Source organism: Sciurus vulgaris (genome assembly GCF_902686455.1).
Source record: "Sciurus vulgaris genome assembly, chromosome: 11".
Classification (NCBI taxonomy): domain Eukaryota; kingdom Metazoa; phylum Chordata; class Mammalia; order Rodentia; family Sciuridae; genus Sciurus; species Sciurus vulgaris.
Window position 1 is genome coordinate 989,749 of NC_136472.1, and position 14,564 is coordinate 1,004,312.

The 14,564-nt window shown below is 62.0% G+C and overlaps 1 protein-coding gene across 1 annotated transcript in view; it reads left to right on the forward strand.

The window, feature by feature from the left end:
* The first annotated feature begins 1,208 nt into the window (after positions 1-1,208).
* LOC306638615 (mucin-5B-like) overlaps positions 1,209-14,564 on the forward strand; it is a 33,801-nt gene continuing 20,445 nt past the window's right edge. The window contains 20 exon segments of the mRNA XM_079101810.1: positions 1,209-4,366; positions 4,788-4,856; positions 5,137-5,398; positions 5,519-5,859; positions 6,117-6,223; positions 6,725-6,937; positions 7,127-7,472; positions 7,864-7,981; positions 8,062-8,554; positions 8,828-8,897; positions 9,267-9,404; positions 9,738-9,902; positions 10,122-10,216; positions 11,082-11,208; positions 11,455-11,710; positions 12,527-12,585; positions 12,863-12,963; positions 13,232-13,383; positions 13,684-13,822; positions 13,893-14,006. Coding sequence (XP_078957936.1) covers positions 3,949-4,366; positions 4,788-4,856; positions 5,137-5,398; positions 5,519-5,859; positions 6,117-6,223; positions 6,725-6,937; positions 7,127-7,472; positions 7,864-7,981; positions 8,062-8,554; positions 8,828-8,897; positions 9,267-9,404; positions 9,738-9,902; positions 10,122-10,216; positions 11,082-11,208; positions 11,455-11,710; positions 12,527-12,585; positions 12,863-12,963; positions 13,232-13,383; positions 13,684-13,822; positions 13,893-14,006 — 3,783 coding nt within the window. The 5' untranslated portion in view covers positions 1,209-3,948.

Below are 14,564 nucleotides of genomic sequence, written 5' to 3' on the forward strand. Positions count from 1 at the left end.
TGGAGACCCTGCAAAACTTGACCCTGGGACCTGCTACTTGGGAAATGATGGGGTGGGGAGTGGCCAGTTGGAACACTTGCCTGGGGGTCCTGGGGAGGAGAGGCCAGAGCCTGCTCTGACCTGGGACAGCCCAGGACCAGGACAGGCTGCCATGTGGGATCCTGAGGCCTCCCCATAGTAGACCTGCATTAAAGGAACAGTGGACAAAGGGGAGGGCAGGTCCAGCCTGACCAGAGCCTTGGTGAGCCCAGGGGCAATCTGTGGGGCCACTGGCCAAGCAAGGGATGATAGTCAGCAAAACGTGTCAAAACCTTTTGAAAATAGTATTGTGGTAAAACACAAGACAGAAGTTCCCGTCTCAGCCATGTTCTGTGCACAGGGGCACTGGGCACTGACGCTGTGTGCCTGTCACCCTGCCCAGCTGGAGCTCTTCCCCAGGGGACGCTGCTCCCGCTGCAGCCCCTCCTCCTTCGTGTCTGAATCACCACAGAAGGGACCTCCGGAGGACCTCCCACCTCCTGGCGCTGTGGGTGATGTTATCAGGGCCACAGGTACGCACGGGTCTGAGTCCCTGCTGTCCATTCTCTGGGGCAAGTGCCTAGGAGTGGAGTCCCGGATCACACCGGATCAGGAGCGCTGGGCTGTTCGCCACAGTGGCCACAGGCCTCGCCAGCCCACCTTTGGCACGCGGGCTTGTTTCTCCAGGTCCTGGCCAGCACGGACTGTCTTCTCTCGTCACAGCCAGCCGAGGGGGTGTGACGTGGTTCCAAGTTTTCAGGATGGGCTATCGTTTTCTGAGCAATCCCGCCTCTTCAAATGCATCCTCAGAAATACAGACACGGGGGAGAGTGTGGGTCTCCAGAGGTGCTGACGTCGCGCTAGCAAACCACGCAAGCCTAGAAAACACCCGAGAGCCGGGTGGTGAGGCCACAGGCCTGGGTGCTCCCGACCCAGGGTCCATTGCAGGGCAGGTTCTCAGACTGCAAGACAGAACAGAAAGCCCAAGTGTGTGTCAGACAGGAAAGAAGCGCTAGCCCTGCGTACACTGCATCAGGACAGGGTGCCGGCAGCGCCCCCCTGTGCCCAGGAAGCTCGGCAAGCACAGTTGGGGCAGGCGCTCGAGGCCCCTGTTCCGGCAGGGTGGGCAGTGGGACCAGCAGACCCCGGCGGCCCCCAAGGGCTCCCACCACCACTCTGTGGCCTGTGTGCAGCACCTGGCACCTACTGAGGCTGCAGTGGCTCTGGGACCCCAGGAGACTGGAAGACCCTTTGCTACCCACACAGGTGTCGCAAGCTGGCGCTGGAGGAGGTGGAGCTGAACAGGATGCTGGACGTGGGAAGCTTCTGTCTTGCCCTGGTCGGCCAGCCTTGGGCCTTTTTCCCCTTCAGCTTCAACCCTGCAGCCGAGTGAAGCCCAGTGCCTTCCCTGGGGTCTCTGCACATGGGCCCTCCACCCAGGAAGCTCATGAGCCAGCAACACAGATCAGGTACACATGACCAAGGGACATTCCCGAGCTGAGTAGGGGCCCCAGGGCCAAGCCAAGCCATGACCCTGGAGAAGTGAGTCCAGCCCAAAGAGCCTCGTCACTCCTCAGGGACCCTGAGCTGACACAGGCTGGGGCCTCCACCTCTCCAGCCCACTCCTCTGCTGGCCGGCTTCCAGGAGGAGCTGAGATAGGGCAGGTCTGCAGCTGCCCTCCGCACAGCCCAGGGCTTTGCATCCAGAGCAGCCCTGACCAGGGCCCTGCCTTCTCCCTCCCAATCCTCAGAAGCTGCAGGGGGCGAGGGGCATCCTTGTCTGGTGGCGTAGAGCTGCAAATCCTTCCTCCTCCTGCCCGGGCCCCTCCCCAAGAGCAAACACACGTGGCAGCTCAGGGAGCGGGCAGTGCCCTGCCTGGCCTTGAGGCTGGGCCAAGGTGCTCCACTACATAAGCCCAGGCCCCCAGGGAAGGCGCACCTTGCCCCACTTTCTCCTCGCCTGCCGGCCCACCGTGCCAGCCCCAGGATGGGCACCGGGAGCAGGAGCTGGGCACTGGTGTGGGCCCTTGAAGCCCTGCTCATGGTGTGGCCGGCAGGTAAGGCCAAAGCCCCTCGCCCTCTCTATGCTGTTTTCCCAGCAGGGCAGCCCCACCTGGGCATTGTCCTGATCAGCTGGACACACTGCCCTCCCCATGTGTCCGACACCATGGCCTCCTGGCCTTACGGGACTCCTGGGTCCTCAGCCCATGTCCCACTTAGGCCAACATGGTGTCAGGAACGCAGAGGCCAGCTCGGATGGGGGTGTTGGGGAGAAGGTGTGTCCTTTAGCCTCAGGGCAGGGCCCTCGGGGAAACCCCTTGGGGTCTTGGCCTCATGATGGGACAGAAGAGGGCCATGAGCAAGGGGACATGGCTGGGGTCTCTCTGGGACTCTGGGAGGCCCAGTTTCACAGTGTGGAGGGGCAGCCCCCACATGGTCCTCTGCCCAGGACCAGCCTGTCCTCCACAGCTGGGGTAAGAGTCAGCAGAGCGCCCCCACAGGGGCTGCAGCTTCCTGGTAAGGGGGACACTATGTCTGGGTAATAGGGCTGGAGCCAGGTGGATGAGTGAGGTGCCCAGGTTGCTGGCTGAACCCAGGACTGACTGGGTTCCTACCATCCTGCCCCCTGCCAGGCATCTGATGCCACATGGCTGCACAACCTTGTCAGCCAGCTGTTGTTCTTAGCTGTTGCTCTTTCTTGGGAAAGTCACAGTGCCAATACTTACTGTCAACAGGGGAAGATGTGGCCCCAGGGACTGGCCGACCCCTGGCAGGGCCCAGCAGAGAGCTGGCATGACTGCCTGGGGCCCAACCTCCTCTGCTCTTCTACCTTTGGAGCTCGGGGCCTGGGCAGACATGAGGCCGGCTCCCGGGAGCAGGGGGTTCTTGCAGGACTGGCGCTGGGGTGATTCCTTCCCTAGGGCCTGGGAAAGCTGTGGAGGCCCTGCCTGCTGGTTTGGATGCTGGCCTGCTCAGCTCAGCCATGTGCCCCCCCCCCCCCAGGCTCTTGGGGGCCACGTAGCCTGGGCCCATCCCCTGAGGAGGGTGGGCCTGACTTATGAGTGGCTTCCTCCTCTAACTCACTGGCTCTTGGGGGCAAATTAAGCCCAGAAGTAGGCTTGTTTTTGTCACAGCTGTGGCTGGTGGAATAACCTGGGTCACCTGGAGGGCTTCAGGGCTCTCTCTCCTGGCCTCCTTAGGCTCATGATGGGAAGTGTGCATCCAGACCAGTTGTTGTGGGTGACTGACAGCTGGCATTTCTCTGCCCAGGCAATGGAGACGCAGGTTGCCTGGCCTGAGGAGGGCCTGCCTGGGGTGGATGCCCACATGTTTGGGGTGGTTTGGTCCAGGTGCGTTCAGACACCTGAATCCTCATTCTTGGGGCTGAACCAGCAGGTGGTGGCAGGGGCCAGGCTGGGCCAGCTGCTCTGGGGAGGGGCTGTGGGTCTGGGGCCAGGGTTACAGAGAGGGAGTGGCCGTGCTTCTTGGAAAGGCAGTCAAGCGGGGTCCTCGAGTATCAATGCATGGCCAGTCCCTGTGGCTTCCAGACTCCAGCAGGACTTGGCTGGGAAAATCAAACAGGAAGCTGAGCTGCTGTAGTGCCGTGTGGCTGTGTCCAGGCCTGAGTGCCAGAGAGCGGACATGGTCCCTTGCAGAGCAGCTGGCCTGGCCTGAGCCCTGGGGCCCGGAGCCTGTGGGGTTGAACCTGCCCCTCGTCAAGCTCCCAGCGTTTGGGCTGGTGAGGCAGCCTGGCAGTTCAGACCATTGTGGGCAACCATTCCTGCACTTGGAGAAGAAGACCCTGTGCCACCCGACTCTGGCTTGGGGTCCCATCAGGACCTGGGCTGGTCTTAGGCTTCTGCTCACACCAGAAGCCTCCAGCTATGGTCCACCCTGAGAAAGCTGGCCTTTTTCCTTGGGACAGGAGGCATGGGCAACCTCCCTGCTTGGACAGCCATGGTTCAAGGACCAAGACCATTTCCTGATTCCATTCTCTTCCTTGAGCCAGTGAGGGCATCTGCCCTGTCACTGAGAGAGGAGTGTCACCGGCAGAGCCGACTTTGCCCGGGGGCAGCACAGAGCTCCGAGGAAGCCAGCCAGCTCTGTGTGTTGAGTGGCAGGGCTGGGGCATACTGCAGTAGGGTTGGGGTTGCCAGGTCAAATCCCCTTCAGGTTCCCAGAGCTGCGTCATGGAGACCGGTCTCAGGCCAGAGCCTGGCATTGCCAAGGCTGCTGATATCTGGCTTCTCTTTGACTCCCATTCCCTTTCCTGCAGAGACCCAGGGCCATGAGGAGCTGAGCGTGGGAAACATAGAACCCCCCAGGGACAATCACAGGAGAAATGGTGGTATGTGTCCCAGGTTCTGGGTGTGAGGGCTCCTGAACAGGCAGAGGGCTCCGGCCAGGCAGGGAGATACCTTTTCACATAGCCAGGTGTCCCACTGAGACCTTCCTGGACAGGGCCAGGCATAAGGGGGTCCAGAGAAGCCTCAGTATGGAACAGAGGCTCAGGGGCTCATGTGCACATGCACGTGCTCAGGCACACAGTCACATACGACTCCTGCAGACAGAAACACAGGGCAGGAGCAGTTCCAGGGCAGACAGGGTCCAGGAGGGTCCAGTGATGAGCAGTGAGGAACAGGACAGCCCCACCACCTGGACCAGCCCATTAGTGCTGGGCTCCTGATGTCCCAGGGTGGGTATTGCAGAGGGCAGGGCTTGGGAAGGGTATCCCCAGCCACTCTGAGTGACCTGGCCCTCACTCACAGCCCACCTCATATCTTCGTCCGCCTGGCCTGTGACCTTTCCACCTATCACCGTGGTACCTAGCACCAGCTGTAAGTAGGTGGCACCCCCATCAGCTGGGGGTGGGGGTTGCAGACCTGGGGGTCAGGGTGGTATGGTGTAGGGCAGCTGGGCAGCCCTGGACAGCCCTGTGGACAGCCCTGTGGACAGCTGCTGAGCACCCTGTCACAAGTGGAGGGCTGGTGAGTCAGCGCAGCTGGGGGGCAGTGTGGTGGCCAGCTTCCCTGCTCCAACACAGGCGCCTGGTCTCTGTGGGGTGGCACAGAGTGGGCAGTGGGGTGTGGGGTGGTGACGTGCAGTGGTTCCCCGCAGCCCTGAGCCCGGCGCACAATGGGCGGGTGTGCAGCACCTGGGGCGACTTCCACTACAAGACCTTCGATGGTGATGTCTTCCGCTTCCCCGGCCTCTGCAACTATGTGTTCTCCGCCCACTGCGGAGCCGCCTACGAGGACTTCAACCTGCAGCTGCGCCGCAGCCGCGAGGGCTCCAGCTCCACCATCAGCCGCATCGTCCTCAAGGTCCAGGGGCTGGTGCTGGAGCTGTCCAATAGCTCTGTCCTCATCGATGGGCAGCGGTGAGCAGGGCCCTGGGGACCCACCGCCACAAGACTCCCGGGTGGGGCCAGGATCAGAGCTGGGGGGGCGCTGGGACCCAGCCATGCCCTGCTGAGGGAGGACCGGAACTTTCTGCCCAGGGAGGAGCTGCCCTACAGCCGAGCCGGCTTCTTGGTAGAGCATAGCGGTGACTATGTGAAGGTCAGCGTCCAGCTGCTGCTGACCTTTCTGTGGAATGGGAAAGACAGTGCCCTGGTGAGCAGCCCCATCACAGGGACCTATGAGGCTGAAGGGAACTTCTCTGGCCCCCAGGGTGGGTCCGAGGGAGGGCATCCCAGCAGGCCCTGGAGCAGGGACCTGTGGCTAGAGCTGGCCTTGTTCTGCCTGCAGCTGGAGCTGGACTCCAAGTATGCCAACCAGACGTGTGGGCTGTGCGGTGACTTCAACGGGTTCCCAGCCAGCGATGAGTTTTTTGTCCACAGTGAGTGCTGTCTGGAGGCCAGGAACCAGGACCAGGGTGCCCAGCCAGCCAAGGGCCGGCAGCCCCAGGGAAGCCAGGGAGGGCAGAGTTGGGCAGGGGCACTGGCATGGAGGGAGGTAGGGTGGGGATGCCATTTAGGGGACATGGGATTCTGGGTGTGGGCAGAAGGTCTCCTATCAGCTGCTTCAGGGGGCAGCGCCCACCTGCCCAGCTCCCACGCCTGCAGGTCTGCCCACACCATGCTTTCCCTCTGCCAGACACCAGGCTGACCCCTTTGCAGTTTGGGAACCTGCAGAAACTAGATGGTCCCACGGAGCAGTGCCAGGACCCCCTGCCCTCGCCGGCCAACAACTGCACATACGAGGTGCGTACTTTCCCCATGTGATTCCAGGGCTTAGGGATGGCAGGAGACCTGCGCAACGAATGTGGGGCCATGGTGCAGGCAGGCTGAGGTGTGAGGAGCATCCTTGTGTGATGGAGGAGAGCGGGTCTCTGGGCCCCAGGGAGGCAGGCAGCCCAGCTCCCAGCAGCAGGACAGGATGGGCACGGGAAGTCACGGGCACCCAGGGCACAGGCACTCCAGGCGGGTGGCATGCACAAGAAGCCTGTGTGCCCATCCATGGAAGCAGATGTGTGCCTGCCTCACAAGGTCGGGCCAAGGAGGCACTCGGAGATCCTGGAACAAGAACCTGCTACCAATAGCACAGAGGACTCCTCCTTTGGATGTGGCCTGGAATGGGTAGGTGGGCGGATGGGTGGGCGGAAGGGATTAGAAGGAAAGGAGGGGCTCCTTGGCCTGGTCTGTAAGGGGCAGTGTCCCCAGATAAGCACAGTGGCAATCCTACAGCCTCCCTGTGCTCCCCAGGAGGACATCTGCCACTGCACCCTGCTGGGCCCGGCCTTCACTGAGTGCAATAAGCTGGTGGATGCCAACGCATATGTGGCTGCCTGTGTCCAGGACCTGTGCCACTGCCCCACGTGCCCATGTGCCACCTTTGCTGAGTATTCCCGCCAGTGTGCCCAAGCAGGGGGCCAGCCACAGAACTGGAGGGGCCCCAAACTCTGTCGTGAGTTCTTCTAACAGGGCCCAGGGCAAGGCCACACTGGAGCCAGTGCCTGGCATGGTTGGAGACAGGGCAGAAGAGGTCATTCAGGGGCCACAGTGGTCATTCAGGAGCAAGTGAGGAGAAAGGAGGGCAGGGGAGCCAGGGGAACCACACAGACATGAGGCCTGCGGGCTGGGGGCACAGCGGGGTCCTGACCCTAGGCACAGCAAGCAGACACTGCCTCAGGACTGGGTTGGGGTGGGAAGGAGGGCAAGTGGGAGGCACTGGGTCCAGGTACACCCCACCTCCTGCCTCTCCCAGAAGACAGCATGCTGGAGACCTTGGTGGACATGGAGGTAGGGAAGGGGCAGCCCCAGTGGACCAGCGAGGTTGGGATGGGACACCGGGCTCAGCACCACCTCTCCTTGGCAGCGCGGATGTGCCCGCTGAACATGCAGCACCAGGAGTGTGGCTCGCCCTGCGTGGACACCTGCTCCAACCCCCAGCGCTCCCAGCTCTGCGAGGACCACTGTGTGGCCGGCTGCTTCTGCCCTCCAGGCAGGCCCTGTGCCCTTTGCCCCACCCCGGACGCCTCGGGGTCCCTGTCTCCAACATCTGGCCCCAGCATTCCCTGAGGGCCCAGGACAAACCCTCCTCACTCAGGAGGGCGGGTGGGCCCTGCCTAGGGTCAAGGTTGGGGTGGACACTATTAAGAAGCCAGAGACCTGATGGCCTGTGTCACAGAGCCCAGGAACCAGGTGGAGAAGCAGGCCAAGGGACACGGTGTTCTCCCCAAGCCACTGGGGTCAGGCAGGGGGAGTGCCCTGGTCTGGGGCTCTTCTCCCACCCTGAGGCTGTGGTCTTCTTAGAGATAAGGTGCCCCCACGCCCTGGGAAGGTGATGGTTCTCTGTGCCTCTTGTCCCCATCTGTGCTCACCAGCCCCTCACCCTTCCCCAGGCATGGTGCTGGACGACATCACACACTCTGGCTGCCTGCCTCTGGCACAGTGCCCTTGCACCCATAGCGGCCACACCTACATGCCCGGGACCTCCTTCACTACCACCTGCAGCTCCTGGTAGGCCCCTGGCCTCGACAGGGTGTGAGGGGTGGGCATGCCTCTTCCCCACCCCTGTTGCTTATGGTCTCCCCACCCAGCACCTGCTTTGGGGGTCTCTGGCAATGCCAGCACCAGCCATGCCCTGGCACCTGCTCCGTGCAGGGCGGGTCCCACGTGTCCACCTACGACAAGAAGCGGTATGACGTCCACGGGGACTGCAGCTACATCCTGTCCAAGGTGCGGCCCCCAGCAGGCCTCCGGGGACCCTCAGCCCTTCCACCTTTGGGAGGGCTCCCTGATGGCCATCTGCTGGGGGCACTCCCCTGCTGGGAGGGAAGCCCAGGCCCTGGGACAAGCTGCCTGGAGGTGACCTGGTGCCCGAGGCCACTTTTCCATGGGGTCACATACAGCCCTCATGGGCACTGGGCACGGGGACGCCCCTGCCCATGCCCAGCCCACACACTTATGGTCTCCCAACAGAAATGTGCTGACGGCAGCTTCACTGTGCTGGCCGAGCTGCGGAAATGTGGCCTGACAGACACAGAGAACTGCCTCAGAGCAGTGACGCTCAGCCTCCACGGCGGGGACACGGTGAGAGACCTGTCCTGTGCAACAGCATGCATTGGCTGGGAGCAGCAGAGGTGGGCAGGCCCTGGAGATGAGTCAGATCCCCCACTTTAGCCCCAAGGGCAGCCACTTTCCAGGTGGACAGTTCTGGGGCCCATCACACCTGTCACCCTGAACTCTCCTCCTGGCTCCATCCCTGGGGGTCCCCAGACCAGAGCTTGCTTCCTTTTGGGTGGCCCGTGGGCCTGCCTGTCACAAGAGCTCCTCCGGGCACTGACCACAGCCCTGCCCCTCCAGAACATCCGGATCCAGGCCAGTGGTGGCGTGTTTGTGAACTCCATCTACACCCAGCTGCCCGTGTCAGCAGGTGTGTGGCTTCCTGAGACAGCTGGGTCAGGGTTGGTGCCTCCCAAGTAGGGTCAGTCCCCGAGCCCTGCGGGGTCCAGCTCTGCCTCAGCAAGTCCTTCAGGGTCTCTTATCTACAACTTGGGGGTGAGAAGTGTCCTGCCCCAGGATGCTGTGGGGACCCTGTCTAGCATGGTCACTCCTGCCCTTTCAAGGGGGGTTAGCAGTCACTCATGACCTGTGAATGCTGTGGGTCACGGGCATGAGAGCGCCTGACATGCTTCAGGAGCTAGCGGCATGGCTGGGTCCAGTTGCCACCTGTCCCAGGCAGCACTTCCTGTCTGGCTAGTCAGGCTTCTGGCACCCCTGACAAGCCACCCCTCCACCACAGCCAACATCACCATCTTCAGACCCACATCCTTCTTCATCCTGGTGCAGACGGGCCTTGGCCTGCAGGTGCAGGTGCAGCTGGTGCCTCTCATGCAGGTGTATGTCAGGCTGGACCCCATCCACCATGGCCAGATGTGCGGTGAGGCCCTGGCAGCTTTGGGGCTGTGCTGGGGACAAGGTCTGGACACAGTTGAAGGCCATGGGTGGACACAGGCTGGCAGTGGACAGGGAGTGGTGAAGACCAGTGTTAACCCAGGACACTTGACAGCTGATTGGTGGCCAGGGAAGTGGCCAGAAAGCATAGAGAGCAAGCTGTGCTGCCCCAACACAGGCCAGCCTCCACACAGCTTATCTGCAGAAGGGTCTGGAAGCAAACCCTAGGGGGGCTCTCCCTTTTATCTGCCTTGAGGGCCAGGGAGGACAGGATAGGAGGGACAGCCTGCCATACCTGTTGCCTGGCTCCTGCCCCCAGGCCTGTGTGGGAACTTCAACCAGAACCAGGCTGACGACTTCATGGCCCTCAGCGGGGTGGTGGAGGGCACGGGGGCTGCCTTTGCCAACACCTGGAAGACCCAGGCTGCCTGCCCCAATGCCAAGAGCAGCTTCGAGGACCCCTGCTCGCTCAGCGTGGAGAATGGTACCCTCTTCCCCACAGACCTCCTGGGGCAGCCCTGCCTTACCCCTTGGCTACAGGGACTGCAGCAGGGCCTGAGTGGCCCTACCTCGGGCAGGACAGCATGGGGGTTAGAGCTAGGGAGGGAGGCGCCCGGGGCATGACAGTGGAAGCCCCACATTCCAGCCCCATTCCCTGGCCGAGAGGCCAGTGAGGGCAGTGGCCACCTCCCTCCCTCTCCAGAGAACTACGCCCAGCACTGGTGCTCACTGCTGACCAACCGCACAGGCACCTTCTCAGCCTGCCACTCCACTGTCAACCCCTCAGCCTTCTACTCGGTGAGCCTCCATGAGCTGCTGGGGTGGGCTCTGGGAGCACCCTGCCTCATCCAGGGACTTGGCCCACCCACCACTGCCTCCCACGGATTGGGAGGGCCCTGGAGTGAGGACTGTCCACCCTGGAGCTGACGGAGGACATGGCATGTGGCTAGAAGCAAGAGTCCTGAAGGCTCTAGGAGAGGGTCCTCCTGGCCTCAGGCTCCATGTGGATGTCTGCTCTGTGTCCCAACTCCACTCTCATGAGGACACCATCATGGGAAGAGGGCCACCTCGTTGCCTTGACTTTACTCTGTTCCATCTGCAAAGACCCCCTTTGCACCCTTGGCTTGTGCACAGGAACTGGGAGGGGCTCCGGGCATCGTTTTGCAGACAATTCAACCCACAAAGGGTAGCTTGGGGACACTTTTAAGTCCAAAGTTCCAAAGCACACGTGACTCTAGCCCTGGGGTATTCTCTGGGTGACAGGGCCAGGCTTACCTCCAGACCCATCCTGTTAACATTCCCTCGCACCAGATCCTGCCTATCCTATCCCCTCCCCACCTATCCATGTTCCCCATACGCGGTTCAGGATGAGTGAAGTACCTCCATGCAAGCTGGGCCTGTCCCTGTCCCATGGACCTGGCCTTACCCAGCCCCCACCTGGCCCTCAGGGCGGACTGCTCTGCTGGCCTGCTGCCACTTCTCCAGGTGACCTCAAACTCTGTCCCTAACATGAGGCCTGGCCACCCCTCAGGGAGGCCCTTCTGTCAAGTCCCCCACATGGCCATCTGTCTTTGAGTCCTGACCCTGGTGGATGAGGGTGGGAAGAACGAGTGGGGATGAGGGACTGGGGTCTGGGGGCCTGACGCCCGCGGTTCTGCCCCAGAACTGTGTGTTCGACACCTGCAACTGCGAGAAGAGCGAGGACTGCCTGTGTGCGGCCCTGTCCTCCTACGTGCAGGCCTGTGCGGCCGAGGGTATACTGCTGCATGGCTGGAGGGCCGGCGTCTGCGGTGAGTGCTAGCTGGGTACCCCTCAGTGGAGGGCTGTCCCCTCGACAGCCATCTGGGCCTCACTGGTAAGAGTGGGGTTTGGGGGCCCTGGTGGGGGACAGCGATTGCTTACTGGATTCTTGGCCAGGAGCTTGGCATGTCCCCACCCAACCTTGCGAGGACCTTCACTGTTCCAGTCAGAGGAGGTGGGTGGGTGTCGGGCCGGGCTGCCAGCCACTGACCTGTGCCTCGTCCTTGTCCACACAGCCAAATACATGAGCAACTGCCCCAAGTCTCAAAGCTATGAGTACGCGGTGGACACCTGCCCGCCCACCTGCCGGGCCCTGAGTGAGGCTGATGCCACCTGCAGCGTCAGCTTTGTGCCTGTGGACGGCTGCACCTGCCCAGAGGACACCTTCCTGAATGAGGCAGGCATGTGTGTGCCGGCCCAGGAGTGCCCCTGCTACCTGCACGGCACTGTGGTGGCCCCCGGGGAGGTTGTGCAGGAACACGGCATGGTGTGGTAAGCACCGTGGACCCAGAGGACCTGGCGCTCCCTAAACCACCCACCCTCCAAGCTACCCCACACCTCATCGCCACCTCCAGGCAGGAAGGGTCTGGCTGCAGGTCTGTCCACACCGGACACTTCTGTGTCCTGACCCACCCCCAAGGGCTTTGAGAAATGAGGGGTCCAGGCTTGGGGAGGACACCTGCCAGGCCCCCTACCCAGAAGTCCTGGAGGTTGTGTGGGGATCTCGGGGTCCAGAGAGGGGCTGGGGTGGCAGGGTGTGCCCTGACCCAGCTCTTTCCCTGGACTTGGTCAGTTTCCCTCACTGTGGCAAACCTAAGTCAGTCGGCCTAGGAAGAGGCTTCCTCTGGCTCATAGCTTGGGAGGCCGGGCTGGCTCCGCTGCCCTGTGAGGCAGCATGTTGTGGCAAACTTGCACCCTGCGTGAAGAGGGAACCGGGGAGGGAGAGAGCAGCCAGGCCCCCAACGCCACCTTCGAGGCAGCCCCAGCGACCTTCCTGCTCCCGCACCTCCCCACAGCACCACAGACTGGCTGCCAAGTCTGTAGCATGCAGGCCTTTGGGTGACATTCTGGGTCCACACTGTAGGACAAGTTGAGGGCCATGTCCTTTCCCTGTGTGCAGCTGCCTTCCTGAACATGCACCTGCCTTTTCGGGATCCGGGGCCTTCACAGAGGTCCAGCAGCAGGTGCTTCCTGCCTCTTCAGGAGGTGGTGAGGCCTGGAAAGGGCCAGCACCTGGGGGATGCAGGAAGTCTGGGGTGGGGTCTGTGGGAGACACCGGGTCCAGGGCAGGGTGTCTGTTCCTCATAGCTCATGTGCAGATGGGAAGCTGAGCTGCCTGGGAGCCCTGACGCAGAAGACCACGTTTGGTAAGGACCTGCCTTGCTCCAGCACCCCCAAGGCCCATCAGTCCCTGCCTGGACCCTGCCACAGGCACAGCACAGAAGTGCTCCAGGTGCAGAAAGGGGTCTGTCCCACCGTGTGGTGGGTGCCCTTGAAGTTGGGGTCCTGGGCTGCACCACCTGGGCAGCATTGGCAGCAGTTTGGGCCCTGGGGCAGAAGCTTGGTCAGCAGGATGAGGTCAGCAGACTAGGGGTCCAGGGCCACCCCATCCCTGAGCCCTTCCCACATGCTTGGTTTTTCCAGGGTGTTTGGCACCAATGATGTATCTGGACTGTAGCAATGTCTCAGCAGGCACCCCGGGGGCTGAGTGCCTCCGAAGCTGCCACTCCTTGGACACGGACTGTGTGAGTCTTTCAGCCCACAGCCCAGCCCACAGCCCCAGTCCAGGTGGTGAGCTAGGGGGATGCAGCCTGTGATGATCCTGGGTCCTGATGCCTCTGGGGGGCCAGTGGCTAGGAGCTTTGTGGACCCATATGCACCATACCTGTGCATATGGCTTCTGCCTGGACACTCCTAGGGTGGACAGTGTCCACTTGGTATCCTAAAACCCTGAATTGGGGCAAATGGACAGGACTCTCCTAGTCCCTGACCAGGACCCCCTATGACCTACAGTTCAGCACACATTGTGTCTCGGGCTGCGTGTGTCCCCCAGGGCTGGTGGCAGATGGGAGTGGGGGCTGCGTTGCCAAGGAGGACTGCCCCTGTATCCACAATGAGGCATCCTACAAGCCCGGGGCCACCATCCGGGTCGAGTGCAATACCTGGTAAGTCTTAGTCCCTCAGAGGCAACAGGCCTGGAGGTTTCCATAGGAACAGTAGCCTGGACTGGCCTGGGTGTGGTGGAGGCCTTGGCAGGTGGCCCAGGGGCTCACACGCACAGGACCCCATTCTTTGGAGGAGGGTCCTGGGTCTCTGACCCAAGGTGACTAGATGCATGCTCACAGCAAGGCTGCTCTTGCCACCACTGTGCCCTGGGCCTGGAGAGGGCAGATCCGCCAGGACAGGGATGGCCAGTGGCTTCCCAAGGCAAGCTCTGGGAGCAACCCCTGCCCTACCACCTACAGCACCTGCAGGGACCGCCGGTGGGAGTGTAGCAGCCGGCCTTGCCTGGGCACCTGCATAGCCTACGGGGACGGCCACTTTATCACCTTCGATGGCGAGCGCTACAGCTTCGAAGGCAGCTGTCAATACACCCTGGCCCAGGTGGGTGCCCTCGTCTCTCCCCCAGGCTGGTCACTGGGGCCCATGACCAGCGTCATCTCTTCCTGTCTAGGACTACTGTGGGGGCAGTGGCAGCCCCAGTGGGACCTTCCGCATCACCACTGAGAACGTTCCCTGCGGGACCACAGGGACCACCTGCTCCAAGGCCATCAGACTCTTCCTGGGGGTGAGAGCACACAAGCAACCCTGGCCTGGGGACAGAACCCCAGGCTCTCCAGCCACCACACCCTTCCCACAGTGCTTGGCCTTAATGAACACACCCAAGCCCAAGACTCAGGACAGCAGACACCCGGTGCCTCTGTCCTGGGCAGAGGTCCCAGATCAGGGCGGCAGGGCCAGGCCCTCTGAGGCCTAGGAGGGCCCTTCCTGCCTTCTCAGTTCTAGGGCCCCAGGCGTCCTTGTCTTGTGGCCCAACTCCAGTCTCTGCCTGTCTTCTCGTGGCCTTCTCCTCTGTGTGTCCTCTCCTCTCTCACTTACAAGGACACGGCCACTGGATTCAGGGCCACCCAGGTAATTCAGGTTGATTCCATTTCAAGATCCTTCTCTGAATCATCTGCAAACACTCCTTCTCCCATTACATAGTCTGGGGATTCACCAATTTTTCTGGGGGCTGCAATTCACCCTATCATGCCTGGGTACCCACTTCCAGAAAAAGGAGATCAGCATTCATGCAGCAGAAAGAAGAGCTGCTGAATCAGGGGTGCTTCCCCCTCAAAGGGTGGGA